This window comes from Lingula anatina, chromosome 3, assembly GCF_051362555.1.
Source record: "Lingula anatina isolate TDL-2025a chromosome 3, LinAna3.0, whole genome shotgun sequence".
Classification (NCBI taxonomy): Eukaryota; Metazoa; Brachiopoda; class Lingulata; order Lingulida; family Lingulidae; genus Lingula; species Lingula anatina.
The window spans coordinates 11,818,642-11,846,388 of NC_141769.1; the positions used below are offsets into that span (position 1 = coordinate 11,818,642).

The 27,747-nt window shown below is 38.2% G+C and overlaps 3 protein-coding genes across 8 annotated transcripts; all 3 read right to left on the reverse strand.

The window, feature by feature from the left end:
• Positions 1 to 406: 406 nt before the first annotated feature.
• On the reverse strand, positions 407 to 13,920 carry LOC106170660 (prostaglandin reductase 1). Of its 5 annotated transcripts, XM_087008817.1 has the most exons (10): positions 13,818 to 13,920; positions 13,264 to 13,398; positions 12,922 to 12,967; positions 11,024 to 11,083; positions 10,560 to 10,748; positions 10,110 to 10,227; positions 9,436 to 9,591; positions 8,810 to 8,921; positions 8,101 to 8,219; positions 7,442 to 7,859 (listed from the first exon to the last, which is right to left on the reverse strand). In XM_087008817.1, exons 2-10 carry the CDS (start codon positions 13,370 to 13,372, stop codon positions 7,749 to 7,751), a joined length of 1,020 nt encoding a protein of 339 aa, XP_086864943.1. In that variant the 5' UTR covers positions 13,373 to 13,398; positions 13,818 to 13,920; the 3' UTR covers positions 7,442 to 7,748. The 5 variants fall into 5 exon arrangements, with proteins under 5 accessions (XP_086864945.1, XP_086864944.1, XP_086864943.1 ...); XM_087008819.1 differs by lacking the exons at positions 7,442 to 7,859; positions 8,101 to 8,219; positions 8,810 to 8,921; ... (3 more) ...; positions 11,024 to 11,083; positions 13,818 to 13,920 and adding exons at positions 407 to 698; positions 987 to 1,105; positions 2,180 to 2,291; ... (2 more) ...; positions 3,723 to 3,905; positions 4,258 to 4,317 and having other exon boundaries at positions 13,264 to 13,757; XM_087008818.1 differs by lacking the exons at positions 7,442 to 7,859; positions 8,101 to 8,219; positions 8,810 to 8,921; ... (5 more) ...; positions 13,264 to 13,398; positions 13,818 to 13,920 and adding exons at positions 407 to 698; positions 987 to 1,105; positions 2,180 to 2,291; ... (4 more) ...; positions 5,458 to 5,503; positions 5,907 to 6,170.
• A 1,635-nt stretch (positions 13,921 to 15,555) lies between these two features.
• LOC106167910 (prostaglandin reductase 1-like) lies at positions 15,556 to 21,436 on the reverse strand. 2 transcript variants are annotated; one of them, XM_024074358.2, is made up of 10 exons: positions 21,264 to 21,436; positions 20,702 to 20,838; positions 20,356 to 20,401; positions 19,320 to 19,379; positions 18,850 to 19,038; positions 18,404 to 18,521; positions 17,755 to 17,910; positions 17,131 to 17,242; positions 16,424 to 16,542; positions 15,556 to 16,181 (listed from the first exon to the last, which is right to left on the reverse strand). In XM_024074358.2, the coding sequence occupies exons 2-10, from the start codon at positions 20,808 to 20,810 to the stop codon at positions 16,071 to 16,073; spliced, it is 1,020 nt and encodes a 339-aa protein (XP_023930126.2). In that variant the 5' UTR covers positions 20,811 to 20,838; positions 21,264 to 21,436; the 3' UTR covers positions 15,556 to 16,070. The 2 variants fall into 2 exon arrangements, with proteins under 2 accessions (XP_023930126.2, XP_013402263.2); XM_013546809.3 differs by lacking the exon at positions 21,264 to 21,436 and having other exon boundaries at positions 20,702 to 21,154.
• A 1,778-nt stretch (positions 21,437 to 23,214) lies between these two features.
• On the reverse strand, positions 23,215 to 27,384 carry LOC106167899 (prostaglandin reductase 1). Its single transcript, XM_013546797.2, has 9 exons — positions 27,247 to 27,384; positions 26,844 to 26,889; positions 26,107 to 26,166; positions 25,652 to 25,843; positions 25,272 to 25,389; positions 24,440 to 24,595; positions 24,181 to 24,292; positions 23,843 to 23,958; positions 23,215 to 23,622 (listed from the first exon to the last, which is right to left on the reverse strand). The coding sequence occupies exons 1-9, from the start codon at positions 27,353 to 27,355 to the stop codon at positions 23,512 to 23,514; spliced, it is 1,020 nt and encodes a 339-aa protein (XP_013402251.1). The 5' UTR covers positions 27,356 to 27,384; the 3' UTR covers positions 23,215 to 23,511.
• Between the last annotated feature and the right edge of the window lie 363 nt (positions 27,385 to 27,747).

Consider the following 27,747-nt stretch of genomic DNA (forward strand, 5'->3'; position numbering starts at 1 on the left):
GAGCGGTGGTTAGGGAGATCTGAAGACACCGTGGACGATTACAGACTCAGTCTGCATGGACCGCAGCTCATAAGCATATTTTACAAGCGACATTTTCTAATCAATAAATAATATTTATTAATACACTGAATTTGCGTTTGGTTTCGGATTTACTCTTGGACTAGCACACGAGAAATTATTTCCAGCGAAATTAAATAATATTGCAATGTGACCTTTTCTGGTAAGAAGAACTAAAAAGGTTACCAAAATTTTTTTCTCTGTAAATTCCTGAAGCTGCCGTTTGTATCAATTTCTAAGCATATAACTGGCTCAATCTATAGTACAATTTGTCATTTATAGTTCCAATGTATATCTTTTTTAGAATTTTTTCAGAAATTTCAAAGCTTACGATATTGATTGTATTGATATGAAAATGTTTTTGATTGTCCATAATAAATCAATAACATTTTATTTTACAATTATTTTTACTATAAATCCCAATTGTCTCCTTTTATGGCACATTTATATGAAATACATTGTAATCATTGTCAAAAACTTGTTCTGGTTAATACTGGTTAATGGCTGTAATTTGTTCCTCTACGGCGTTCTCAGACGTTCACTACAGCTTTTCCTGTATTATCTCCTCGCAGCATTCCATAGAAGGCCTCCCTCATGTTCTCGAAGCCCTTGGTAGTAGTTTCTCTGTACTTCAGTTTACCCTGGGAAAAGAGAAAAGTAAAACTAAGCTTATTATATGATGCAATAGCCATCTAATTGATATTTACTTTAATCAAGAGTTACACCTCCTTGCTTTAATACGTAAACACATTCCGACCTTTCTTCAAATTGAAATCGAGAAGAGAACCGATTTGTTTCAGTTTAATTAAATGGAGTGTAGAAGAAACCAAAACCGTTGCAAGATGTCTTTTAGCATTTCCATATCTCTTACATTTTTTCGGAATGCTATGTGACTTATGATTCACGTAAAACTTATGATTAAAAAGTACCTCTTTCATCCAGACCGCCATTTCCTTGAAGGCCTCGGGCCAGCGACTCAACCATCTGGTGACTATAAATCCCTCCATTCTTAGTTCATTTCGTATCAGGAGAAAACCCGGAAACCCGCCTAAAAAGAATAGTATTAACTGTTTACAAGTCTGAGATGAACGAGCAGCTTTGTAAAAAAATATATCAATCAGTCTAAGAAGATGACTTGAATTTTTTAAGGCGTAAACCTTATCTACTTTTTCAAAAATATTTTCTTAATTGAAGGTGGACTGAAACGGAAACTATACTGAGCTAAAAGAAATGAAAATAGACCCCAACTCCTGTTTGGCTATAGGCCTACAGGGCCGTAGCCTCCGGGGGGGCAGGGGGCAGCTGCCCCCCCCCCCCTGGGATTTGAGGTGCAAAAATAATAATCGCAAAGGTAAAAAAAAATAATTGCAAAGTTGGTTTCAATTCTGTGAGAAAATGCACTCATGGCCACTAGACAATTATTCAACAATCTGTACTGTTTTTAGCCAACTCAGTTCATGCCAAAAGGCTCACCCCCCTTAGGAAATGAAGTCCAATTTGCGTGTTGTGTTGATAAAATGACTGTACTTATGGCAAAATGAACCCACAATTTCTGACTTCTGATTGAGCAATAAATAACAGTTAAAATGCACCAGAATGCAGTATTATACATACAGTTTTTTAAAAAATTTCCACACCGTGGGAGGGGGACACCCCCTCCCCCCTCGGGGGCTTTGCCCCCTCGTGTCCGTTTACTGCCCCCCCCCCCGGCATTTTGCTCAGGCTACGGCCCTGCTATAGATTTCCGTCTGCAGCATACTCAGAGCATATATATGAAGCTGAACGAGAGAAAACACAAACTAGGTTTTACCCCCAGTGTCACATATTGACCTTTACTCCTTTTGATTTGATTATTACGCTATCTGATATTTAGCGTAAAAAAATCTGCTAAAATTTAGACCCTAACAATAATTTGTCAAATGACGTAAACATTCATTTGTATGCAAAAAAAAAAATGTTTTGGGTTTGATTGTATTGCCACTGTAGAGTATTGCTGGCTCTGAGGCTATTTATTTGTTGTTGAAAATTTTCACTGCATCTGCTTCAGTTTGTTGTCCCAATAGTGTGGAATTTTACCTGCAATGCGTCTGTTTTTTTTTTTTTTTTCGTTAAAATATAATACCTGATTTCGGGTTGTCTAAGTTGTCATTGTACTGAGAAATGGCCCCACAAACTGAGATCCTTCCAAACTTGTTCATCTGCCGCATGACAGTATAAAGGAAATCGCCGCCTACCTGTCAGAACCGTTGATAAAATAGTTTTAAACTGATCGATACGAACATTTGATTGCTAACAAGCATTAAAATGAAACCAAAATAGATAAAAAATCAGTCTACTTTGACTTAGTATCAGATAAAACAGTTGAAGTAGAACACAATGAAATGTTGCACCGGTTTTATAACAAGAAAGGCGTGACTTACGTTTCAGATTATTATGGATTTATTTAACAGAAGTGGGCCAAATATTTCGTCTTAAAGTTTAGACTTACGAAAGTTCTAAGAAGAATAAACGAACTAGAGTTCTTGTGTTAAACTGTCCCTTGGATTCCAATACACTCACGTTGTCAAAATAACAATCGACGCCATTTGGTGCTGCTTCTTTCAGGCTCTCGGCCACGTCACGTGTTTTGTAGTTAATGGCGTGGTCAAAGCCAAGTTCCTCCTTTATCCACTTGCACTTCTCGTCTGTCCCTGCATAGCCAATGACAGTACACCCCTGCAATAGCACGGGCAGAAAACGCTAATATTGAGGGGAACACTTCAACAGGTACATGTATTTTGTGTGGTCTATGCAATGTTTGTCACACCGGTATGATGTCTTTATCAATTTAAAGTGAAGCTGTGCTGTGTATTCGTCTTTTCCTAGATAAGCGTCACCTGACTAAGATCTGATATCTGATTAAGATCCCTTGCTTATTGTACAGCCTCAACGGTGTCTGTATATAAAAAAGGAATTGTTGAATACTTTTGAGTAATAAAATAATTCGTGCTTTTCCTTGTAATTTTGGAAATAATCAATACATATACATGTCGATCCATCCTAACTGAAGGTGCCCATATTTGGATAATGATGGCAAAATACTCATAAAGTGCTGCTTACTTTCGTTGTGAAAACAATACTTTCAATTAAATGTTTTTTAAAAACCATAGGCATAAATGCACTCAACGTTACGTTGGTGGACCGTTAACAGCCTCGTCTGCTATATAAGAATCGAGTTTAGAGAGTTTGTAATTTTTGTGACCTGCTTAAATATGACAGCTTGTCACAACATTTTGACCCCCTCACCTTAATTTTGGCTATCTGTCCGACCAAACTGCCCACTGCCCCTGCGGCCGCACTGACCACTACTACCTCCCCCGCCTTGGGCTTACAGAGCTCAAGTAAACCAAAATATGCCGTGGCACTGGAAACAAAGGACTAAATGCATTATTATTATTATTATTATTATTATTATTATTATTATTATTATTATTATTATTATTATATAAAAGTAAGCACCGATTTTAAATTTTCGATTTACGGTCATGAGTGAAATACAAAATTGTCAAATAAAGATCGAACGTTCATAGCGCCTTCAAATAGCCTGAAGAACTATTTTTAAGACATGTAATTTTGTTGGTGTACAAACACAAAACAAATAAACAAATAGATAATGAAAGTCTCACCCAGGCATGCCGAGGACACCCAGGTTAACTGACACTGGGAGACCAGGGACTGGAGTAGCAGGCATAACTGTGGGCATACCACCGACCCCCTGACCAACATCAACGATGGCGTGCGTCCTCCATCCAACATTCCCAACGAGCATCATTCCCACCGGATGCTTTGGGCTCTTGCTCTCTATCACCCTGGAAAAATAGACGACATTTTTCTCGGGACTCTTAGGCTGCATGAGATGTAATCTACCGTAATAGATCACCAAATACTGGTTTTAGTTATGAACAAAAGCCTAACACTTAACGGTCTCTTAACACATTTCAGTAACTCTCTGTAGATTTTCACTATAGTCCCCATTTACGGTGATTCTGAAATGTCTATTGCTTAAGGTTTTTATTTCGTAGATACATGTACAATAATTCTTTAGGCAATTTTAATATATAAACAATCAAGTATATATATAATTGTATTTTTAGGTTGGAAGTCTAGAAAAGGTAGATTTTACCATCGGCAAAGATGTGAATATCCAAACTGTGGACTTACTTCCCAACTTGGGAGCCTATCATGGTGTCCCCTTCCTTCAATGCTGACCGTACGTAAACCCTGCAGAAAAAAAGGAAGTATTATTAAGATTGAAATTAGAAAAACTATTAACAGAATTCCATTTTTATGCAATATATTAGATGGGGATAAAATTTTACATTTTCAAAAAATTTCGTCTGTGTCATAATGCGTTGTCTTTTCCAAGGGTCAATGCTAATTAAAATCCAGTAGTTTTGATTGATTCATTAATACTTATTTTCATCAACTCAAAAAAATTCGAGACATCTATAATGTATAAACCCATTTATATTCCATAACAGAGACGTTAGCAGGGGGCTCACTCAAATGCTTAGATAACAACGTCCTTTCCAAATAAACTCATGGGAAAACGTTTGTGGTCCTATGTTCTCTTTGAAACTTTTGTGAAATGCACATGCAACTTGTGACAATAATCAATCAAGTTAAAATATAATTGTATTTTTAACATGGAAGCCTAGAAAAGGTGCGTAACAGATGTGATCTGCTCAAGGTTGCATTTTTTTGTGCATTTTTATGGGGATTTCCTTATGATTGGTCAGAATCTACTAGGAGGTATTGCAAGCGTCACTTCTGCAATAGATTGGTCGGAATAAGTAGCAGAGGGTGATCTATGCACCCCAACGGATAAATGTAATTCCACCCTTTTAACATTTTTTTAATTCGAGTATATATTTTTGGGAATATGTATATGGATAATTTGTCTTTACTGAATGAACTGTCGTTGGCCGTGCCATGCACAAATTAACGTCACCATTTCCCAGGTTTACGTACTATATTATCCACACTCAGATCGAGCTTCTGTTCATGACGTCACGTGCAACCACCTTATTATACTGACCATGAGCGTCGGGTTATCTTGACCCAAATACTGGGGCTACAAATCCTTTTGTGTATTTGCCTGCTGTTTGAACACTGTCAATAGAATCACTCACAGTAAGTGCAGCACACCTCTCCCATCCAAGAGGAGAGGACACGGACATTTTTGGTTTTATTTTTAAGCATTTTGAGTACAGTTACGTCTACAGTGCCCTGGGTGCTTTCCGTTATTTATACTTTCTTGAAAAGAGTACAGGTTTAAACTCTCACCCAACCCCAGCCCAGTCATTGTTCGGCATGTAGAAAATGTAGAAAGGTCAGGCCTTCTGGGAAAAATTATCTCACCTCATATATGGGTCCACGCTAAGTGCTTGAGCTTCCATCAGGATTTCTGAAAATGACCAAACACTAGGGAAATGCAATACTCTTGTCCAACACGCGCGCGTGCGCGTGCACACACACACACACACACACACACACACACACAGAGGGAGAGAGAGAGAGGAGAGACAGAGAGAGCGTTATATTTCTTAAATCATTCTATTTAACAAAAACCCTTATGGGTCCAAATCTTTCAGCATTAATTCTCGTCACACTATATGTGAATCTCCGGAATCTCTTCCGTACATGTGCAGTTGGTTCATTATGCAACTTAAGTATTTGTTTATCAGAATTAGCTTAAATAATACCGTCGATATTTTGCAAGTCATGGCAGACCTACCACCCATCCCATAGGCTTGTGACACATTTTAAAATCAGTTTAGCCATGAGAGACTGTCAAAAATGCAACTTACGTCCATCTTGAAGCTCTGGCAACTCCTCCTCGACGAGTTCGAGATCTGAATCTTTGGGCACTCCATCGAATTGGTGTGCCAAGATCCATTTCTTTGCTTTCACAGGCATGTTTCAGTGTTACAGCTTTAACAGCAATGGTTTACTGACAAAATGTAGGTTATCGGTATATGATAAAGCTGGGCTGTGCTTCGGCCACTGTGTCACTATAATACTGCTAACAATGCGACAATAGCCTGGATCGCGGGGGTACAGCGAGTACAGCGGACCTGTAGGTTCTGAGGCCCCTTGTCACATCATTTTCATCATGTCATATAGGTAATGGGACCAAAATTGGATTATATTCAATAGTTTTACTGCTTGTAGTGAATCGTTAATTGTACTGATATTCTAAATTTGCATACATGTGATTTACATATTTGTTTAATTAATTTATTTATTCAGATGTACATGTATCTAAGCATGACAGCTTGCATGTGGTGAACTATTAATAGCACTGATAGCTAGATTTCCATACATGTGATTTGGATATTTGCTAATGTAAATTGTATCTACAATTAAGTTTTAAAGTATTAAGGCATGGCATGTTGCATGTCAGTTATGGAAGTTCATTTAAAATGTAAATTAAGATCGAGTATAAAAGCAGCGACCGAGCCACAGGGCAGGGAGATATAGACTGAGAGGTAGAGAGACTTACAGATGGACATAGTGAGACATAGATTAAGATACATATAGTGAGAGAGATGTGGAGAGACATATATGGGGACATATAGACAGAGATATAGATACCGAGAGATGGAGGGAGAGAGCAGAGACCTGAGTTTACAGTCAGCCAAATAAACCATGTAGCAAGAAACTATACCCACCTGTCTCTGTTGTGTTATTGGTGAAAAACAAATCAAAGAACCTGAATAACCAACCTGCTGGGATGCTTTAAATTAAAAAAAAAAAACACACTGTATGTGTTACACCAAGAACGTATTGTTGGTAACACTCTGTACTTAGCTGGTCTGGCATTAAAAGGCAGACAAGTATATGTACATTATCTTTGGTATTCATTATAACGTTCTCCATCATCGCAAACGTGTAACACTCAGTGCTCCGTGGAGGCCAAATGAGGAATTATCCACAGCGCCATCTGTCGTTAGAAGTCTCACGATTTGAGAACCTTTCTCCCAATTACCGATTTAAAATCTCGCAATCAGTTTTCCAAAGTTGTAAAATGATTCTTTTTGGTCTTCGTCGTTTGAAACATACGTACTGTATTTTCCCCACTAAACTATTGCAGATTCTGGTGCGAGATTAACGTCACGAAATGACTTTATATTCTTAATACATAAAAGATTTTATTTTCTAGGAATTTTTTTCACTTATTTGTAAACATCCATGTATATCATATCCAAAACCATATTTGTTTAAACATAATTACTATCAGTAAATCGGATTTTGAGCTCGAAGGTCCTAATATTTGGGCCAGTCACGTAATGGAGATAAAGTTCGGTGAATTTTTACACGTAAAAATAAAGATTACAAATAATGATGAGATAAAAATGATTTATAGATTACAATTTTCTCAATAATGTTAGATAGAGTATACTTAGCTCTGTGATAAAGAGAAAATAGGTGATGTTCCTGCGTATACATAATCCTTTGCACAGGATATGTTAAAGCTTTTATTGTTATCTTTTAAAATGTTTTAATGCCCTTTATATCTATTTTCGAGTTTCTTTGCTATTCGCCAGCGCAGTATCTAGCTGTTGTGTTGAAAAATTAACGTGATATTACGGCAATTACAAAATATCAGTGTCAGTCTGTTGGTAGAAATTTGTTGTTCTGCAGTTTTCTCAGATGTTCACTACAGCTTTTCCTGTATTATCCCCTCGCAACATTCCATAGAAGGCCTCCCTCATGCTCTCGAAGCCCTTGGTAGTAGTTTCTCTGTACTTAAGTTTTCCCTAGGAAAAAGAAAAGTAAAAGTAAACTAATTGTATAATGCATTATGCACGCGTAAACACATTTGTACCTTTCTTCAATTTGAAATCGAGGAAAAGCACCGATATGCATGTAGTTAAAGCTTCAGAAAATAAAGTATAAAATTTCAACCAAAACATTGCAAGATGCCTTTCCATATCTGTAACATTATTTCGGAGTGTTATGTGTCTTATCAGTCAAGTAAACTGATTATTTAAAAAGTACTTCTTTCATCCAGGCCGCCATTTCCTGGAAGGCCTCAGGCCAGCGACTCAACCATCGCGTAGATATAAATCCCTCCATTCTCAGTTCGTTTACTATCAGGAGAATACCCGGAAACACGCCTGAAAAGAATAGTATAAACTGTTTACAAGTCTGAGATGTACGAGTTGCTTTGAGAAAAAAATATTATCTTCAGTCCAGGAAGATGACTTGAATTATTAAAGGCGCAAACCCTATCTAACTAAATTGAAGGTGCACTCACACGGAAACTGCACTGAGCTAAAAGAAATGAAAATAGACCCCCAACTCCTGTTTGGCTATAGATGTCGGTCTGCAGAATACATTAAACATGTATTTGAAGCTGGGCGAAAAAAAAAACAACCCAAACTAGGTTTTACCCCCAGTGTCACATATTGACCTTTACTCCTTGGGTAAAACTTTTGATTTGACTATAACGTTTTTTGACATTCAGCGTAAAAGAACTGCTTAAATTTAGAACTAACAATAATCTGTCAAATGACATAAACATTCATTTGTATACAAAATATGTTTGGGGTTTAATTATATTGTCATTGTTGAGTATCGCTTGCTGTGAAACCGTTGATTTGTAGTTGGAAATTTAACTGCTTCTGTGTCAGTCTATTGCCCCAATGTGGAATTTTACCTGTAATGCGTCTACATGTTATTTCTTTTTTCGTTGAAAAAAAAGTACCTGATTTCTGGTTGTCTAAGTTGTCATTGTACTGAGAAATGGCCCCACAAACTGAGATCCTTCCATACTTATTCATCTGCCGCATGACGGTATAAAGGAAATCACCGCCTACCTATAAAAACCGTCGATAAAAGAGATTTTTTAACTGATCTATAGGACAATTTTTAGTGCTTGTAGAACATACAGTAGAAATGATACAAATTTAGCCAGTCAACGAGCATGTAATCAAGCATTACTGAAATACTTTGATTTTCAGTCAATAGACTCAAAACGACATAGAGACCGTTACTTTTCCAAGCATAGGGATAAGTTTGATAAAACGATCTATTTTAGTGCAATGATTACTTGCAAATACAACAGGAAGTAACAAGACGGTTATGATTTTTACTCAAATCTCCTGCGTTCTTTACATTTAAATACTTGGGTTTGATTTTGTCCCTGGTGTCATAGAGAATGAAGAGGAAAGGAGTGTGTCCTGGATAAAAGGTCATCAATATGGGGTGGAAGTGGACCAGATACTGAGTCTTAAATTTTTGAACAATTTAAGTTTTATAAGTTAAGACCAATATTCGGGTTAAAGTCCTTTTGTGAAACTGTCTCTTGGATTATTAAAAAAATGCACTCACGTTGTCAAAATAACAATCGACGCCATTTGGTGCTGCTTCTTTCAGACTCTCGGCCACGTCCCGTGTTTTGTAGTTAATGGCGTGGTCAAAGCCCAGTTCCTCCTTTATCCACTTGCACTTCTCGTCTGTCCCTGCATAGCCAATGACGGTACACCCCTGCAATAGCACGGGCAAAAAAACGCTTACACAGAGGGGAACACTTCAAGAGGTATCTTATGTGGGTCTATGCTATTTGACACAAAGAAAAGATGATTCTATCAACTGAAAGTGGAGTAGCGCAGCGGTTCCAAATCTTCGTTATTTTTCCACAATAGCGTCGTTAGGACAGGTTCTGAAAAAGACCCGTTGTGTAACATACAGCATCTTCGATGTCTGTATATAGTAAAAGAAGTGTTGAATGCCAAAAATTATCTGCATTTTCACTTAACTGAAAGTGCCTATGTATTGTGTTCGGATGAAGGTGATACTTTACAGAAGCTGTTAGTTTCATTGTGAAGACAATGCTATCTAAAAACCAATGGTAGGGATAAGTATAAAGGCAATCAACGATACTTTGGTTGACTGCGAACAGCCTCAACTGCATAAGGCCTATAAGGGCCGAGTTTTATCATTTTTTTTAGCTTTTTGTGACCTGCTAAAAATGTTATTTTGCCACATCATTTTGTCGCCCTCACCTTGATTTTGGCTATCTGTCCGACCAAACTGCCCACTGCCCCTGCGGCCGCACTGACCACCACTACCTCCCCCGCCTTGGGCTGACAGAGCTCAAGTAAACCAAAGTATGCCGTGGCACTGGAAACAAAGGACTTATTATTATTATTATGGTATAAAAGCTCGCAACGACTCTTAATTCTTTATTTGTGGTCACTAGTGAAATTCACCATTCTGTAACTCCATCAAAGTGGCTTAAAAACTCAGAGTTTTAGGATCGTATTTCTGTGAACAATTTTGGCTATGATATTACTTCGTGATGAAGGTGGAAGATGTTGAAATTCCCTTGAAAATAAAAAAAAATTGCAACACACAGTCGCCTTCAAATATCCAGAAGAAGTATGTGAAAGCCTGTTATTTTGCTGATATACAAACATTTAAAAAAATGAATAAATATATAATAAAAGTCTCACCCAGGCATGCCGAGGACACCCAGGTTAACTGACACTGGAAGACCGGGGGCTGGAGTAGCAGGCACAACTATAGGCGTGCCTAGAAGATCGGGCCCTTGATTAACATTAACGATGGCGTGCGTCCTCCATCCAACACTCCCAACGAGCATCATTCCCACTGGATGCTGTGGGCTCTTGCTCTCTATCACCCTGGAAAAATAGACGACATTTTTCGTAGAGGCTTTTCAGCTGCATGACATGTAATCTACGGTGTCACCAAATGCTGGTTTTAGTTATAAACAAAGACCTGACTTAATACCATTAGTTCGTTGTAGATTTTCACTATAGACCCTAGTGATGGCCATTCTAAAATATCTATTGCTTACATTTTCTCTTTTGTATGCACATGTACAAGATTTGTGTGGGCAATGAAATGGTTGATTTTACAACAGGCAAAGATCTGAATATCCAAAATGTGGACTTACTTCCCAACTTGGGAGCCCATTATGGTGTCCCCTTCCTTCAATGCCGACCGTGCGAAAACCCTGCACGAAAAAAAGGTAAAATTAAGATTAAAATTAAAAAAAAAAAAAAAACAATTAACTGCATTCCATTTTAATGCAATTCATTAGATGGTGATAAAATTTTACATTTTCTAAATCTTGAAAATTTCGTCTGTGTCATAATGCGTTGTTTTTTCTAAGGGTTAATGCTGATTAAAACCCTGCAGTTTTGATTGATTCATTAATACTTGCTTTCCTCAACCCAAAATATTCGAGACATGTAGAATGCATAAACCCATTTAAATTCAATAACTAAGAACGGCGTTTTCAAATCAACACATGGGTAAAGCGTTTTCTCCTTTTCGGTCTCTATGAAAAATACCCAATTTTGTGAAATGCACAATATGTGACAATAAAAAAAGTCAATATATATAATTGTATTTTAGCATGGAAACCTCGAAACGATGCAAAGGATTTGATCTGATCAAGGTTGCATTGTTTGTGCATTTTCGAGAGAATTCCTGATGCAATGCTGGATTACACCAGGCTAAGATCCGTTTATTAGATCTTAGCACCAGGGGATATCGCGAGGGTCACTTTAGGGTAAGATTGGTCGGAATCAGAAGCAGACGATAAGATGCACAGTTCATGCACTGCAGCGGAGAAATGTTTTCTTTAACTGGTTGGCCTATTTCCACCCTTTTAAACGTCAACATTTTTTATTTGAGTATATATTTTAGGGCATATGCATAAAGATAATTTATTTCATAACTGAATGAACTCGTTGGCTGTATTGTAGACAGAAATTCGTTTCACCACTTCCCGTACATAGTTGCGTATAGTTGCTGCGTATGACCTCACGCGCAACTGTCGAGTTATCTTAACCCAAATATTGGGGATACAAAACCTTTTGTGTGTTTGCTTGCTGTTTGCACAATGCCTGGGGAGAGACCTTTGTCAGGACGAGACGTCCTTGCACATTAGTGAATTTGAACTGGAACTGTGCACAACCAGATGCACACTCACAAAGGGGAGACACCTTTGATGAGAAATCCAACTCGGGGCCTTGCCTTTTTCTCCTGTGAAAACCATTGAACTGACCACCCCCTCTCACATCGCCCTATTACCAGGACTCTGCAGCTGATGACGGTCACTTGTTGACCGAAAAGCTCTTTCTGAAACGGGTCCACCCCCCTCCCCCGTCGGCCTGTACATCCCTCGTACAACGGGCTTTTTAGGTCAAACACATACAGAGGCGAGTCGATGTCTCCTCCACACCCTTTTGAGGCGAGACGCCTCACACCATGCAAGCCATAAATAGTACATTTTACACGGCTAAAAACGGTAATTTGATATCAGATCAGAACTATTAGACTGACACGTCAAATCACTCATCCCCTCATACATACGTTAAAAAGACATCCCAGGGAATAACAACATAAAAAAAATATATATTTATTTAAAAAACGAAACTCGAGCGTCCTATAAACAAACTCAAAGCTTTTAACTAGGAGCACTGTAAAAATAAATGAAATAATAAAAATAATAAAAAAAAACTTCCCATGGCCCCTGCCTTGGATCGTCTTATTTTGATAAGATCGAGGCTTTTAAACCAATGCATGAGACGACCACCCCATAACATGAACCATTCACACTAAGCGGAGTGAAGCACACCTCTGCCAACTATGAGAAGGAAAGGAAACGGACATCTTTGGCTTTATTAATTTCAGTCATTTTGAGTACAATTTTTTTGTACTGTTCACCTGAGTGCTTTTCTTTATTTATACTCTTTTCAAAGGAATACAGGCGTCAACTCTCACCCAACCCAGTCCAGTTATATCCTTGGGCTTGTAGAAAGATTACTGAACAATTAACCTCACCTCATATATGGGTCCACGCTTAGTGCTTGAGCTTCCAGTAGGATTTCTGAAAAGGACCGAATACAAAGAAGATGCAACAATTCTGCAAAACACACACATACACACACTGATGAGTCCACGTTATTCAACCTTAATTCTCGTTGTGAATCTCTGGAATCTCATCCGTACATGTGCAGTTTGTTCATCAATACAACTGGGGCAAGAAGAATTTGCTTATCAGAATAAGTTTAAATAATATCCACGATGTTTTAATTGCAAGCGAGCAAAGACCTTCCACCACCCATCCCACGGGCTTCTGACACATTCTAAGGTCAGTTTAGCCATGAGAGATTGTTATCTTACCTCCATCTTGAAGCTCTGGCAACTCCTCCTCGACAAGCTCCAGATCAGAGTCTTTTGGCACTCCATCGAAATGGTGTGCTAAGATCCACTTCTTTGCTTTCACGGGCATGTTTCAGTGTTACAGCTGTAACAGCGCTGGATATAGAACAAGTGTAGGTTATCGTTACGTGGAAAAGCTGGGCTGTACGTGTTCCGGCCTCAGTGTCACAGTATTGCTAACAATGCAACAATATAGCCTGAATAGCGGGGGTACAGAGAGTACAGTGAACACGTTCCCCTTAAGTTCTGAGTTCCCTTTTTACTTTTTTCATAATGTCATATTGCCTTTAGGTTATATGGAAAGAATTGGATGGTATCCAATAGTTTTACTGGTGCTTTCATGAAATACCATAAATTTAAAGGATTCTAGCTACGTAAAAAATCCATTTCTTGAATTTTAGAGATTCAGCACTCAATCCATGCTCTAGAACTATGTTTTAATCGATCCCCACCTTTTTAAAAAAGTCTAAAAACAATCTATTGGTAGAAAAAAAAGCGTTTAAGTAATTATTAACCTCAATGTGCAAAAATGAAGCAACAGATCTGGGTCACTTGGTACTTTGACGACAAAGGTCTTTGACACTCAGCTTATGCATGCTGTATACAGACAGAAAAGTCGACACGCTTACTAATTGCTGATGCATTTTAAATGCATAATAGTTTACCAAGAGCTTGTTCACAATAAAACCCGTTAATCTGATCTGATAAGATGAGTTACCTGTTATTACCTGGCTTGGGAAGTGGTGCATAATTAACAGGTTTTATTTAGGATTTAGGCCCCTCGGGTAAGAGATTTGAATGAGTATGAACTTTTATCAGGAGTTTTTGACAGCTAAAAACGCTGCTGGCTTCACGAGGATTTAGACCCCTCGGGTGAGAAATTTGAATGACAGGCCTACCCAACCACCAGACTCGGCACATAAGGGTCCTGAATTAATTGGTATATCGGACAACACTACCCGTTTTGAAGATGTGTGTCAGATTGCATTTCCGAGTATCAGTCGACAGGATGAGCCCGCAGTCGTCCTACAAAATTTGTTCTGGGGTATGATACTCCGAAATGCAATCTGACACACACCTTGAAAACGGGTAGTGTTGTTCGATATACCGGTTTATTCAGGATCCTTATGTGCCGAGTCTGGTATTTGGGTAGGCCTGAATGAGTATAAACTTTTATCAGGAGTCAGAAAAGTCTTACAGGTAGACAATGCAGCTTAGTTTGACAGCTAAAAACGCTGCTTGGCTCTCTCCTACGGTGACACGATTGTCGTCATCGGAACACGTGTCCACTTAGCTCATTAACTCCCAGGCCGAGCAAAAAGGACGTTTTTAAAGCCCAAAATTTACAAAATGAGCTTTTAATTAGCGTATTTGGATAAAGATATCGTTAGTTGGGCATGTTTTCTGAAGAATATACTCCGTTCAGGCCAGTCCGACGATCTGACGAGAAACCTTTAAGTACTTTCATAAGTTGTTTAATTGTGGTTAAGTGATAGCAACTTAATTAGCTTGAAAACACTTTGCTTTGTTTAATAATTTTTTTTTTGATGTATTTCGGCGTAATCGTTCTGTAGCAAAGCCATTTTTAAATTCTTAAAAGAATAAAATGAAATTCATCCTAGATGACATCTAAAATACATAGTTTACAGGTTCGTTATTTTTATTTGTGTCTGTTTACTCAAGGAGTTTCAACAGTTTCTGTTGTAACTCCTTGGTTACAATCTATGCTTAGCTGGACTGGCATTTAAAGAGGCAAGCATAACTACTTTTTTCTTTTGTTTTCATTGTAACATCCTCAATGATCGCAAACGTGTAACATTCAGTGCTCCGTGGAGGCCAAACAAGGAACAATCCAATGCGCCATCTATCTTTGAGAGTCTCATAATTGGTGGAGTTCTTTCCAAAACTACCGATTAAGGGACCATTCCCACAGATATTTGGATCGATCTGTCTTCACGGGTAGTCTCACTAAGGGACCATTCCCACAAATATTTGGATCGATCTATCTCCCTGGGGAGTCTCATTAAATTGCTGTCAACTTGGCCGCTTAAATGTCTGTCGCTCCTAGTAAAGCTGTTAGGGGGTAATTATCTTTACCTCCTACCTGATTCGGCCTGATCCGATCTATCAGTTTTCCAAAGTCGTAATACGATTCTTATTTGTCTATGTCATTTGAAACATACATTTACCTACTATGTATAATCAGTACACTTTTGCAGATTCTGTTGCGCGATAAATGTCAAGCAATGAACGTTTAGCCTTAATACAGCAAAGATTTAATTTTTCTGGTAATCATGTCACTTTTCTTCTTCGTCATTAATGTATACCATATCCAAAACCAGGTTTGTTAATACACAATTACGACTTATATATCGATTTTTGAGTTTAAAGTTTTCTAAATTTTGAGCACATTTTCGTAATGGAGATGGAAATCGGTTAATTTTACATGTAACAATAAATTGAGAGTAGAAATTATGAGTTAAAATATTTTAAGGTTGTAATTTTCTCAGTGATGTTAGATAAGATACATGTACACCTACATGTTGCTTGGTGTTAAGTAGAAAATAAGTGGTGTAATTGCATATACTAGCACATTATAGGATCTTGTAGCTTTTATTGCCATCTTTTAAAATGTGCTTAATGCCTTTTCCATCTACATGTATTTTCGAATTTTTTGTTATTTACCAGCACAGTATCTAGCATTTCTGTTGCAAATAAACGTGATATACGGCAGTCTGTTGGTTGTAATTTGTTGTTCTGTAGCGTTCTCAGACGTTCACTACAGCTTTTCCTGTGTTATCTCCCCGCAGCATTCCATAGAAGGCCTCCCTCATGTTCTCGAAACCCTTGGTAGTAGTTTCTCTGTAATTAAGTTTTCCCTGGGATAAGAGAAAAGTAAAAGTAAACTAATTGTATGATGCATTATGCACGCGTAAACACATTTGTACCTTTCTTCAATTTGAAATCGAGAAAAAGCACCGATATGCATGTAGTTAAAGCTTCAGAAAATAAAGTATAAAATTTCAACCAAAACATTGCAAGATGCCTTTCCATATCTGTAACATTATTTCGGAGTGCTATGTGTCTTATCATTCAAGTATACTTATTATTTAAAAAGTACTTCTTTCATCCAGGCCGCCATTTCCTTGAAGGCCTCAGGCCAGCGACTCAACCATCGCGTAAATATAAATCCCTCCATTCTCAGTTGGTTTACTATCAGGAGAATACTCGGAAACACGCCTGAAAAGAATAGTATAAACTGTTTACAAGTCTGAGATGTACGAGTTGCTTTGAGAAAAAATATATTCTTCAGTCGAGGAAGATGACTTGAATTTTTAAAGGCGCAAACCCTATCTAACTAAATTGAAGGTAAACTCATACGGAAACTGCACTGAGCTAAAAGAAATGAAAATAGACCCCCAACTCCTGTTTGGCTATAGATGTCAGTCTGCAAAATAAATGAAACATGTATTTGAAGCTGGGCGAAAAAAAAACAACCCAAACTAGGTTTTACCCCCAGTGTCACATATTGACCTTTGCTCCTTGGGTCAAACTTTTGATTTGACTATAGCGTTATTTGACATTCAGCGCAAAAGAACTGCTTAAATTTAGAACTAACAATAATCTGTCAAATGACATAAACATTCATTTGTATGCAAAATATGTTTTGGGTTTAATTATATTGTCATTGTTGAGTATCGCTTGATGTGAGTCTGTTCATTTGTAGTTGGAAAATTTAACTGCTTCTGTGTCAGTCTATTGCCCCAATGTGGAATTTTGTCTGTAATGCGTCTACCTGTTATTTCTTTTTTCGTTGAAAAAAAATACCTGATTTTGGGTTGTCTAAGTTGTCATTGTACTGAGAAATGGCCCCACAAACTGAGATCCTTCCATGCTTGTTCATCTGCCGCATGACGGTATAAAGGAAATCACCGCCTACCTATAAAAACCGTTGACAAAATAGATTTTTAACTGATCTATAGGAAAAATTTAGCGCTTGTAGAACCTACAATAGAAATGATACAAATTTAGCCAGTCATCGAGCATGTAATCAAGCATTACTGAAATACTTTGATTTTCAGTCAATAGACTCAAAACGACATAGAGACCGTTACTTTTCCAAGCATAGGGATAAGTTTGATAAAACGATCTATTTTAGTACAATGATTACTTGCAAATACAACAGGAAGTAACAAGACGGTTATGATTTTTACTCAAATATCCTGCGTTCTTTACATTTAAATACTTGGGTTTGATTTTGTCCCTGGTGTCATAGAGAATGAAGAGGAAAGAAGAGTTTCCTGGATAAAAGGTCATCAATATGGGGTGGAAGTGGACCAGATACTGAGTCTTAAATTTTTGAACAATTTAAGTTTTAAAAGTTAAGACCAATATTCGGGTTAAGGTCCTTTTGTGAAACTGTCTCTCGGATTTTTTAAAAAATGCACTCACGTTGTCAAAATAACAATCGACGCCATTTGGTGCTGCTTCTTTCAGACTCTCGGCCACGTCCCGTGTTTTGTAGTTAATGGCGTGGTCAAAGCCTAGTTCTTCCTTTATCCACTTGCACTTCTCGTCTGTCCCTGCATAGCCAATGACGGTACACCCCTGCAATAGCACGGGCAAAAAACGCTTACACAGAGGGGAACACTTCAAGAGGTCTCTTATGTGGGTCTATGCTATTTGTCACAAAGATAAGAGGATTCTATCAACTGAAAGTGAAGTTGTGCAGCGGTTCTTAGTCTTTGTAATTTTTCTAGAATAGCGTCGCCGGGGACAGGCTCTGAAACAGACCCGTTGTGTAACATACAGCATCATTGGTGTCTGTATATGGTAAAGGAAGTGTTGAATGCTAAAAATCATCTGCTTTTTCACTTAACTGAAGATTCCTATGTATTGTGTTCAGATGAAGGTGATACTTTACAGAAGCTGTTAGTTGTGAACACTATCTATCTAAAAACCTAAGGCAATCAGCGATACTTAGATTGACTGCGAACAGCCTCGACTGCATAAGGCCTATAATGGCCGAGTATTTGAAGTTTTTTACCCTTTTGTGACCTGCTTAAAAATGTCATTTTGCCACATCATTTTGTCCCCTCACCTTAATTTTGGCTATCTGTCCGACCAAACTGCCCACTGCCCCTGCGGCCGCACTGACCACCACTACCTCCCCCGCCTTGGGCTGACAGAGCTCAAGAAAACCAAAATATGCCGTGGCACTGGAAACAAAGGACTTATTATTATTATGGTATAAAAGCTCGCAACGACTCTTAATTTTTTATTTGTGGTCACTAGTGAAATTCACCATTCTGTAACTCCATCAAAGTGGCTTAAAAACTCAGAGTTTTAGGATCGTATTTCTGTGAACAATTTTGGCTGTGATATTACTTCGTGATGAAGGTGAAAGATGTTGAAATTTTCTTGAAAAATAAAAAAAATTTGCAACACACAGTCGCCTTCAAATAGCCCGAAGAAGTATGTGAAAGCCTGTTATTTTATTGATATACAATCATTTAAAAATGAATAAATATATAATAAAAGTCTCACCCAGGCATGCCGAGGACACCCAGGTTAACTGACACTGGGAGACCGGGGGCTGGAGTAGCAGGCACAACTATAGGCGTGCCTAGAAGATCAGGCCCTTGATTAACATTCACGATGGCGTGCGTCCTCCATCCAACACTCCCAACGAGCATCATTCCCACTGGATGCTGCGGGCTCTTGCTCTCTATCACCCTGGAAAAAAAGATGACATTTTTCTTAGAGGCTTTTCAGCTGCATGATCTACAGTGTCACCAAATGCTGGTTTTAGTTACAAACAAAGACCTAACACTTAACTGTGACTTGATACCATTAGTTCGCTGTAGATTTTCACTATAGGCCCTAGTGATGGCCATTCTAAAATATCTATTGCTTAAATTTTCTCTTTTGTAGTCACATGTACGAGATTTGTGTGGGCAATGAAATGGTTGATTTTACAACAGGCAAAGATTTGAATATCCAAAATGTGGACTTACTTCCCAACTTGGGAGCCCATTATGGTGTCCCCTTCCTTCAATGCCGACCGTGCGAAAACCCTGCACAAAAAAGGAAGTAATATTTAGATTAAAATTAAAAAACTATTAACTGCATTCAATTGATAAAATTTTATATTTTCTAAAACTTGAAAATTTCGTCTATGTCAGAATGCGTTGTCTTTTCCAAGGGTCAATAATGATTAAAACCCTGTAGTTTTAATTGATTCATTAATACTTGTTTTCCTCAACCCAAAATATTCGAGACATGTAGAATGCATAAACCCATTTAAATTCAATAACTAAGAACGGCGTTTTCAAATCAACACATGGGTAAAGCGTTTTCTCCTTTTCGGTCTCTATGAAAAATACCCAATTTTGTGAAATGCACAATATGTGACAATAAAAAGGTTAATATATAATTGTATTTTAGCATGGAAACCTCGACACGGTGCAAAGGATTTGATCTGATCAAGGTTGCATTGTTTGTGCATTTTCGAGAGAATTCCTGATGCAATGCTGGATTACACCAGGGGATATCGCGAGCGCCACTTTAGGGTAAGATTGGTCGGAATCAGAAGCAGACGATAAGATGCACAGTTCATGCATATATATATTAAAAAAATGAAACTCGAGCGTCCCATAAACAAACTCAAAGCTTTTAACTAGGAGCACTGTAAAAAAATAAATAAAATAATAAAAATAATTTTAAAAAACTTCCCATGGCCCCTGCCTTGGATCGTCTTATTTTGATAAGATCGAGGCTTTTAAACCAATGCATGAGACGACCACCCCATAACATGAACCATTCACACTAAGCGGAGTGAAGCACACCTCTGCCAACTATGAGAAGGAAAGGAAACGGACATCTTTGGCTTTATTAATTTCAGTCATTTTGAGTACAGTTTTTTGTACTGCTCACCTGAGTGCTTTTCTTTATTTATACTCTTTTCAAAGGAATACAGGCTTCAACTCTCACCCAACCCAGTCCAGTTATATCCTTTGGCATTTAGAAAGATTACTGAACAATTAACCTCACCTCATATATGGGTCCACGCTTAGTGCTTGAGCTTCCAGTAGGATTTCTGAAAAGGACCGAATACAAAGAAGATGCAACAATTCTGCAAAACACACACATACACACACTGATGAGTCCACGTTATTCAACCTTAATTCTCGTTGTGAATCTCTGGAATCTCATCCGTACATGTGCAGTTTGTTCATCAATACAACTGGGGCCAGAAGTATTTGCTTACCAGAATAAGTTTAAATAATATCCACGCTGTTTTAATTGCAAACGAGCACAGACCTACCACCACCCATCCCACGGGCTTCTGACACATTTTAAGGTCAGTTTAGCCATGAGAGACTCACTGTTATCTTACCTCCATCTTGAAGCTCTGGCAACTCCTCCTCGACAAGCTCCAGATCAGAGTCTTTTGGCACTCCATCGAAATGGTGTGCTAAGATCCACTTCTTTGCTTTCACGGGCATGTTTCAGTGTTACAGCTGTAACAGCGCTCTGGATATAGAACAAGTGTAGGTTATCGTTACGTAGAAAAGCTCGGCTGTACGTGTTCCGGCCTCAGTGTCACAGTATTGCTAACAATGCAACTATAACCTGAATAGCGGGGGTACAGCAAGTACAGTGAACACGTTCCCCTTAGGTTCTGAGTTCCCTTTTTACTTTTTTCATAATATCATATTGCCTTTAGGGTATACGGAAAGAATTGGATGGTATCCAATAGTTTTACTGGTGCTCCCATGAAATACCATAAATTTAAAGGATTCTAGCTACGTAAAAAATCCATTTCTCGAATTTTGGAGATTCAGCATTCAATCCATGCTCTAGAACTATGTTTTAATCGATCCCCACCTTTTTAAAAGAGAAAAAAAAAACAATCTATTGGTAGAAAAAAAAGCGTTTTGGTAATTATTAAACCTCACCTCAATGTGCAAAAATGAAGCAACAGATCTGGGTCACTTGGTACTTTGACGACAAAGGTCTTTGACACTCAGCTGAGCTGCATGCTGTATACAGACAGAAAAGTCGACACGCTTACTAATTGCTGATGCATTTTAAATGCATAATAGTTTACCAAGAGCTTGTTAACAATAAAACCCGTTAATCTGATCTGATAAGATGAGTTACCTGTTATTACCTGGCTTGGGAAGTGCGGTGGTGCATAATTAACAGGTTTTATTTGGGATTTAGGCCCCTCGGGTAAGAGATTTGAATGAGTATGAACTTTTATCAGGAGTTTTTGACAGCTAAAAACGCTGCTGGCTTCACGAGGATTTAGACCCCTCGGGTGAGAAATTTGAATGACAGGCCTACCCAACCACCAGACTCGGCACATAAGGGTCCTGAATTAATTGGTAAATCGGACAACACTACCCGTTTTGAAGGTGTGTGTCAGATCGCATTTCGGAGTATCAGTCGACAGGGTGAGCCCTACAAAATTTGTTCTGGGGTATGATACTCCGAAATGCAATCTGACACCCACCTTGAAACGGGTAGTGTTGTCCGATATACCGGTTTATTCAGGATCCTTATGTGCCGAGTCTGGTAGTTGGGTAGGCTTGAATGAGTATAAACTTTTATCAGGAGTCAGAAAAGTCTTACAGGTACACAATGCAGCTTAGTTTGACAGCTAAAAACGCTGCTTGGCTCTCTCCTCCGGTGACACGATTGTCGTCATCGGAACACGTGTCCACTTAGCTCATTAACTCCCAGGCCGAGCAAAAAGGACGTTTTTAAAGCCCAAAATTTACAAAATGAGCTTTTAATTAGCGTATTTGGATAAAGATATCGTTAGTTGGGCATGTTTTCTGAAGAATATACTCCGTTCAGGCCAGTCCGACGATCTGACGATAAACCTTTAAGTACTTTCATAAGTTGTTTAATTGTGGTTAATTGATAACAACTTATTTAGCTTGTAAACACTTTGCTTTGTTTAATAAATTTTTTTGATGTATTTCCGCGTAATCGTTCTGCAGCAAAGCCATTTTTAAATTCTTAAAAGAATAAAATGAAATTCATCCTCGATGACATCTAAAATACATAGTTTACAGGTTCGTTATTTTTATTTGTGTCTGTTTACCCAAGGAGTTTCAACAGTTTCTGTTGTAACTCCTTGGTAACAATCTATGTTTAGCTGGACTGGCATTTAAAGAGGCAAGCATAACTACTTTTTTCTTTTGTTTTCATTGTAGCATCCTCAATGATCGCAAACGTGTAACATTCAGTGCTCCGTGGAGGCCAAACAAGGAACAATCCAATGCGCCATCTATCTTTGAGAGTCTCATGATTGGTGAAGTTCTTTCCAAAACTACCGATTAAGGGACCATTCCCACAGATATTTGGATCGATCTGTCTTCACGGGTAGTCTCACTAAGGGACCATTCCCACAAATATTTGGATCGATCTATCTCCCTGGGGAGTCTCACTAAATTGCTGTCAACTTGGCCGCTTAAATGTCTGTCGCGCCTAGTAAAGCTGTTAGGGGGTAATTATCTTTACCTCCTACCTGATTTGGCCTGATCCGATCTATCAGTTTTCCAAAGTCGTAATACGATTCTTATTTGTCTATGTCATTTGAAACATAGATGTACCTACTATGTATAATCAGTACACTTTTGCAGATTCTGTTGCGCGATAAATGTCAAGCAATGAACGTTTAGCCTTAATACAGAAAAGATTTAATTTTTCTGGTTATCATGTCACTTTTCTTCTTCGTCATTAATGTATACCATATCCAAAACCAGGTTTGTTAATACACAATTACGACTTATATATCGGTTTTTGAGTTTAAAGTTTTCTAAATTTTGAGCACATTTTCGTAATGGAGATAGAAATCAGTTAATTTCACATGTAACAATAAATTGAGAGTAGATATTATGAGTTAAAATATTTTAAGGTTGTAATTTTCTCAGTGATGTTAGATAAGATACATGTACACCTACATGTTGCTTGGTGTTAAGTAGAAAATAAGTGGTGTAATTGCATATACTAGCACATTATAGGATCTTGTAGCTTTTATTGCCATCTTTTAAAATGTGCTTAATGCCTTTTCCATCTACATGTATTTTCGAAGTTCTTTGTTATTTACCAACACGGTATCGAGCATTTCTGTTGCAAATAAACGTGATATACGGCAGTCTGTTGGTAGTAATTTGTTCTTCTGTAGTGTTCTCAGACGTTCACTACAGCTTTTCCTGTATTATCCCCCCGCAGCATTCCATAGAAGGCCTCCCTCATGTTCTCGAAGCCCTTGGTAGTAGTTTCTCTGTACTTAAGTTTTCCCTGGGATAAGAGAAATGTAAAAGTAAGTTAAATATGTCATTCTAAAGCCATACAGTCAACACTAACCTAGCTGCGTTTAGAACAAATTTATAGAAGGAATGTCAACCAAAACCATGTTGAGATGTCTTTCGGAAATTCTGTCTGTCTGAAATTAATTCGGGATGCTACATGTACATGCAAGAGGCTTATGATTTGCGTTAAACTTAAAATTAAAAAGTACCTCTTTTATCCAGGTTGCCATCTCCTTGAAGGCCTCGGGCCAGCGACTCAACCATCTGCTGACCAAGAACCCTTCCATTCTCAATTCATTTGGTATCATGGGAAAAGTTGGAACGCCTAAAAAGAGAGATATGCATTTTTCACAAACTATCTTATAAGTTTCTGTGGTACGACGCTAAAAAAACCATAATGAAATGCTGGCTTAGGTTTGAAAAGATTTAAAATAATAGGTTAGACAGTTAAGATATCTATTTGACTTCTGTGAAATGTTGCCTATTTTTCCATTTTAAACAATCCGCTACGGACCTGTCTGTCGATTTCGTCGTCATAAATTATTACCTGACCGAGGACTGTCGATGCTGTCATTGTACTCAGAAATGGACCCACAGAGCGCGATCCTTCCATACTTGTTCATCTGCTGCATAACGGCGCGAAGGAAATCCCCGCCCACCTACAGCGTTTCAAAAGCATTATCAAAAATATTTATAAAATATCTATTTTTAGAGGAAATTTTAAGTGTAAGTAAAAAAAGCAGAGGTTGTACATATAAAATGTATTTTTTCAACACTATATGATCGGATACCTTCAAGGCACTTACATTGTCAAAATAACAATCGACGCCATTTGGTGCTGCTTCTTTCAGACTCTCGGCCACGTCCCGTGTCTTATAGTTAATGGCGTGGTCAAAGCCTAGTTCTTCCTTTATCCACTTGCACTTCTCGTCTGTCCCTGCATAGCCAATGACGGTACACCCCTGCAATACCACGGGCAAAGAATAATACTGAGGGAAACGCTAATACTGAGAGAAACGCTTGAAGAGATATCTTCGCAAATTTATACATTTTATGCAGAGGTCTCACGCATGTAAGAGTGAAACATCCCGGCGGTTCAGAAATGCCAGTGACACGAGGTAAGTTGGTAGTTTGGAAGAGAGCTTGATGAATACGCCACCGCTTGCATATTTCTAAATCAGGAAAACAAATTTCACTTGGATTACATGTAAGTTCTGTTGAATTGTCGATCTCCCTACATGCAGATGGTTTTTATAAAAACGAAACAATTATAACAGCAGTTTCATTTTGTACTGTTCTTCTTGTGCGAAGACAAAATGACTTGGGGCGTCTTTTTAAAAGGCGTTCGGTGTAAATTCAGTAATGTGATGGCCCGTTAAAAGGCTTTATACGCACTGTAACCGCCACATGTATGATAATTGATATCCACCTCACAGACAACTTTATCGCTGCATGTTCCAGGTTTATTCTTGATAACAATGCCTAAAATATGCCAGAGCAGATTGAGTGCCCGTGCGATTATATGTACTCTTTGTCCCAGTGATGCTGTTGCTTAGTCAACGTTTAGAGAAATTATCACATTATTGTGACCTGCTTAATTAAATACGACAGCTTGTCACATCATTTTGACCCCCTCACCTTAATTTTGGCTATCTGTCCGACCAAACTGCCCACTGCCCCTGCGGCTGCACTGACCACCACTACCTCCCCCGCCTTGGGCTGACAGAGCTCAAGTAAACCAAAGTATGCTGTGGCACTGGAAACAAAGGAATTGTTGCATTATTTTTTTAGCAGACATCACCGGAGATAACTCATACATGTATATGGAAACACACGGGCTGGTGGTCATGGGGATTGACATCATGAGACAGAAACGCCAAAATATGTTTTATCTTAAAACAGTGAAAGGATTTCTTTCATTGATCCATCTTACAAAAGAACAAACTCACAAAAAGAAGCAAATAAATAAAAAGATAACTATTCAAAATGTGTATGTGTGTCTAAGATAAAAGTCTCACCCAGGCATGCCGAGGACACCCAGGTTAACTGACACTGGGAGACCGGGGGCTGGAGTAGCTGGCATAACTGTTGGCATACCACCGACCCCTTGCCTTTCCTGGTCCGCTCTCAGGATAGCATGTGTCCGCCATCCAACATTTGCAACGATTGTCGTCCCTACCGGATACTGTGGATCCTTACTCTCTACCACTCTATAATAAACACGATAATCTTTCTGATTAGTTCTTCGGCTGAATGAGAAGAAAGTCCCCGAATCCACTCCAGTATGAAATGTTTGGAAAATTAAAGATTTATTAATTCCTCTCAATTTTGCTGTGACAGATAATAAAATAAAAAGACTGCATTGTTGTGTACCATACAGTACCTATATTTAAAGTTTAGAGAACAGAATATCTATGTAGACCTTTAATTGTTTGATATGTTAAACCAGTGAATAACCACATTATGGACTCACTTCCCAACCTGTGTACCCATCATGCACTCGCCTTCTTTCAATGATCTCGACGCAAAGGCCCTGCACGAAAAAAGAAAAGAAAAAAATGTACTGCATTCCACCTGCTCAGGAGAAATGAACGTGTTAATCGACTGAAAATTGTGTAATTAATTTTATACTTCTTTAATAAAATACAAACATTTGTCTGGATTATGCAAGTAAAGGGGTATGTCTACTTTCCAAAGTATTAGTAGTACGACCGTACCACCATATTTTAATTTGCAGAAGTCAAGTGAGTTTTTGAAATGAATATATTGCTAATTCGTTAGCCTATCTCTCAAAATTCGAAATTTTTCTCGGGCTTTTTTCATCGGGTAAAGTGAAATAAACAAATAAAAATGAAATGCGGAAGGACAACTTTATCACAGCACTAGCCAAGCTCAGTTATATCATGGACAAAATTAATTACGAACGTTATTATGTCCAAGGTTATATGTTGACGCTATCCGAGAACCCCCACCCCCTGATGCTGTCATTATGCCTGCCTAATTTTACTTTTTCAGTACCGGACACAGACGTTTACATTTACATTTCGAAAGAGTTGGGCTTCGAGCATTTTGAAGAAGATACAAGTAGGCTCGTAATGTGCATTTTGAAAAGGACACTTATGAAAAGGACACTTATGAAAAGGACACTACCGCCCCTTGTAGAACCGGCCTGGAAATGCAACACGGTTGTTACCAAGAATAGAACTTTACCTCATATATGGGTCCACACTAAGGGCCTCAGCCTCCAGCAGGATCTCTGAAAAAGACCGGATAGTATTTGGTGGCCCATGTTGAATACTTAGAGATTTCGACCTTAAGGTTTTAAGATTTTAAAAGTTTTAGAGTTTGCGACTTTTTTCTGCGCGTCATTTTGCATTTCCTGCAATGCTGAGTGCGTTGTATCTCACACTGTTTTATATATATATATATATATATATATATATATATATATATATATATATATATATATATATAACGTATTTTATGTTTGCCAAACACCTCATATAGAGAACGTCTGTCTGACTCTTATCTTGTCCTGAAAATAGAGCTCAGGGACAAAATTTGCCATGAGGGCCAGGTTAAAACTGTGGAACTTAAAATGCTGTCAACTTACGTCCATCTTGAAGCTCTGGCAGTTCCTCCTCGACAAGCTCCAGATCAGAATCTTTGGGCACTCCATCGAACTGGTGCGCCAAAATCCATTTCTTTGCTTTCACAGGCATGTTTCAGTGTTACACCTGTAACAGCGATGGTTAACTGGCAAATGTTGGTGAAAAAATGTAGGTTATCGGCGGTGATAGAGGTGAACTTTGTTTTTGCGGGCAGGAGACCATGCACCTTTGCATATATTATACTCCCTGATAACTTAACCGAACATAGGCACCTACACTATTGTACATCTAAAGGGACTTTTCCCAAAAATCAAAAACTTGTGCAAAACCTTTCGTGTTGTGTCTAAGGTACTGAGTACGTGCTCACAAATCCATATACTTCACAAAGTCTTTATTTAATTTGCAAAAATTGGATTTCAGTAGATAATTAATATTTGGTGTTACAAATATGTATGTTCCTCAGGTAGTTAATATCACAGATTATACGAACTCTATTATAGCAT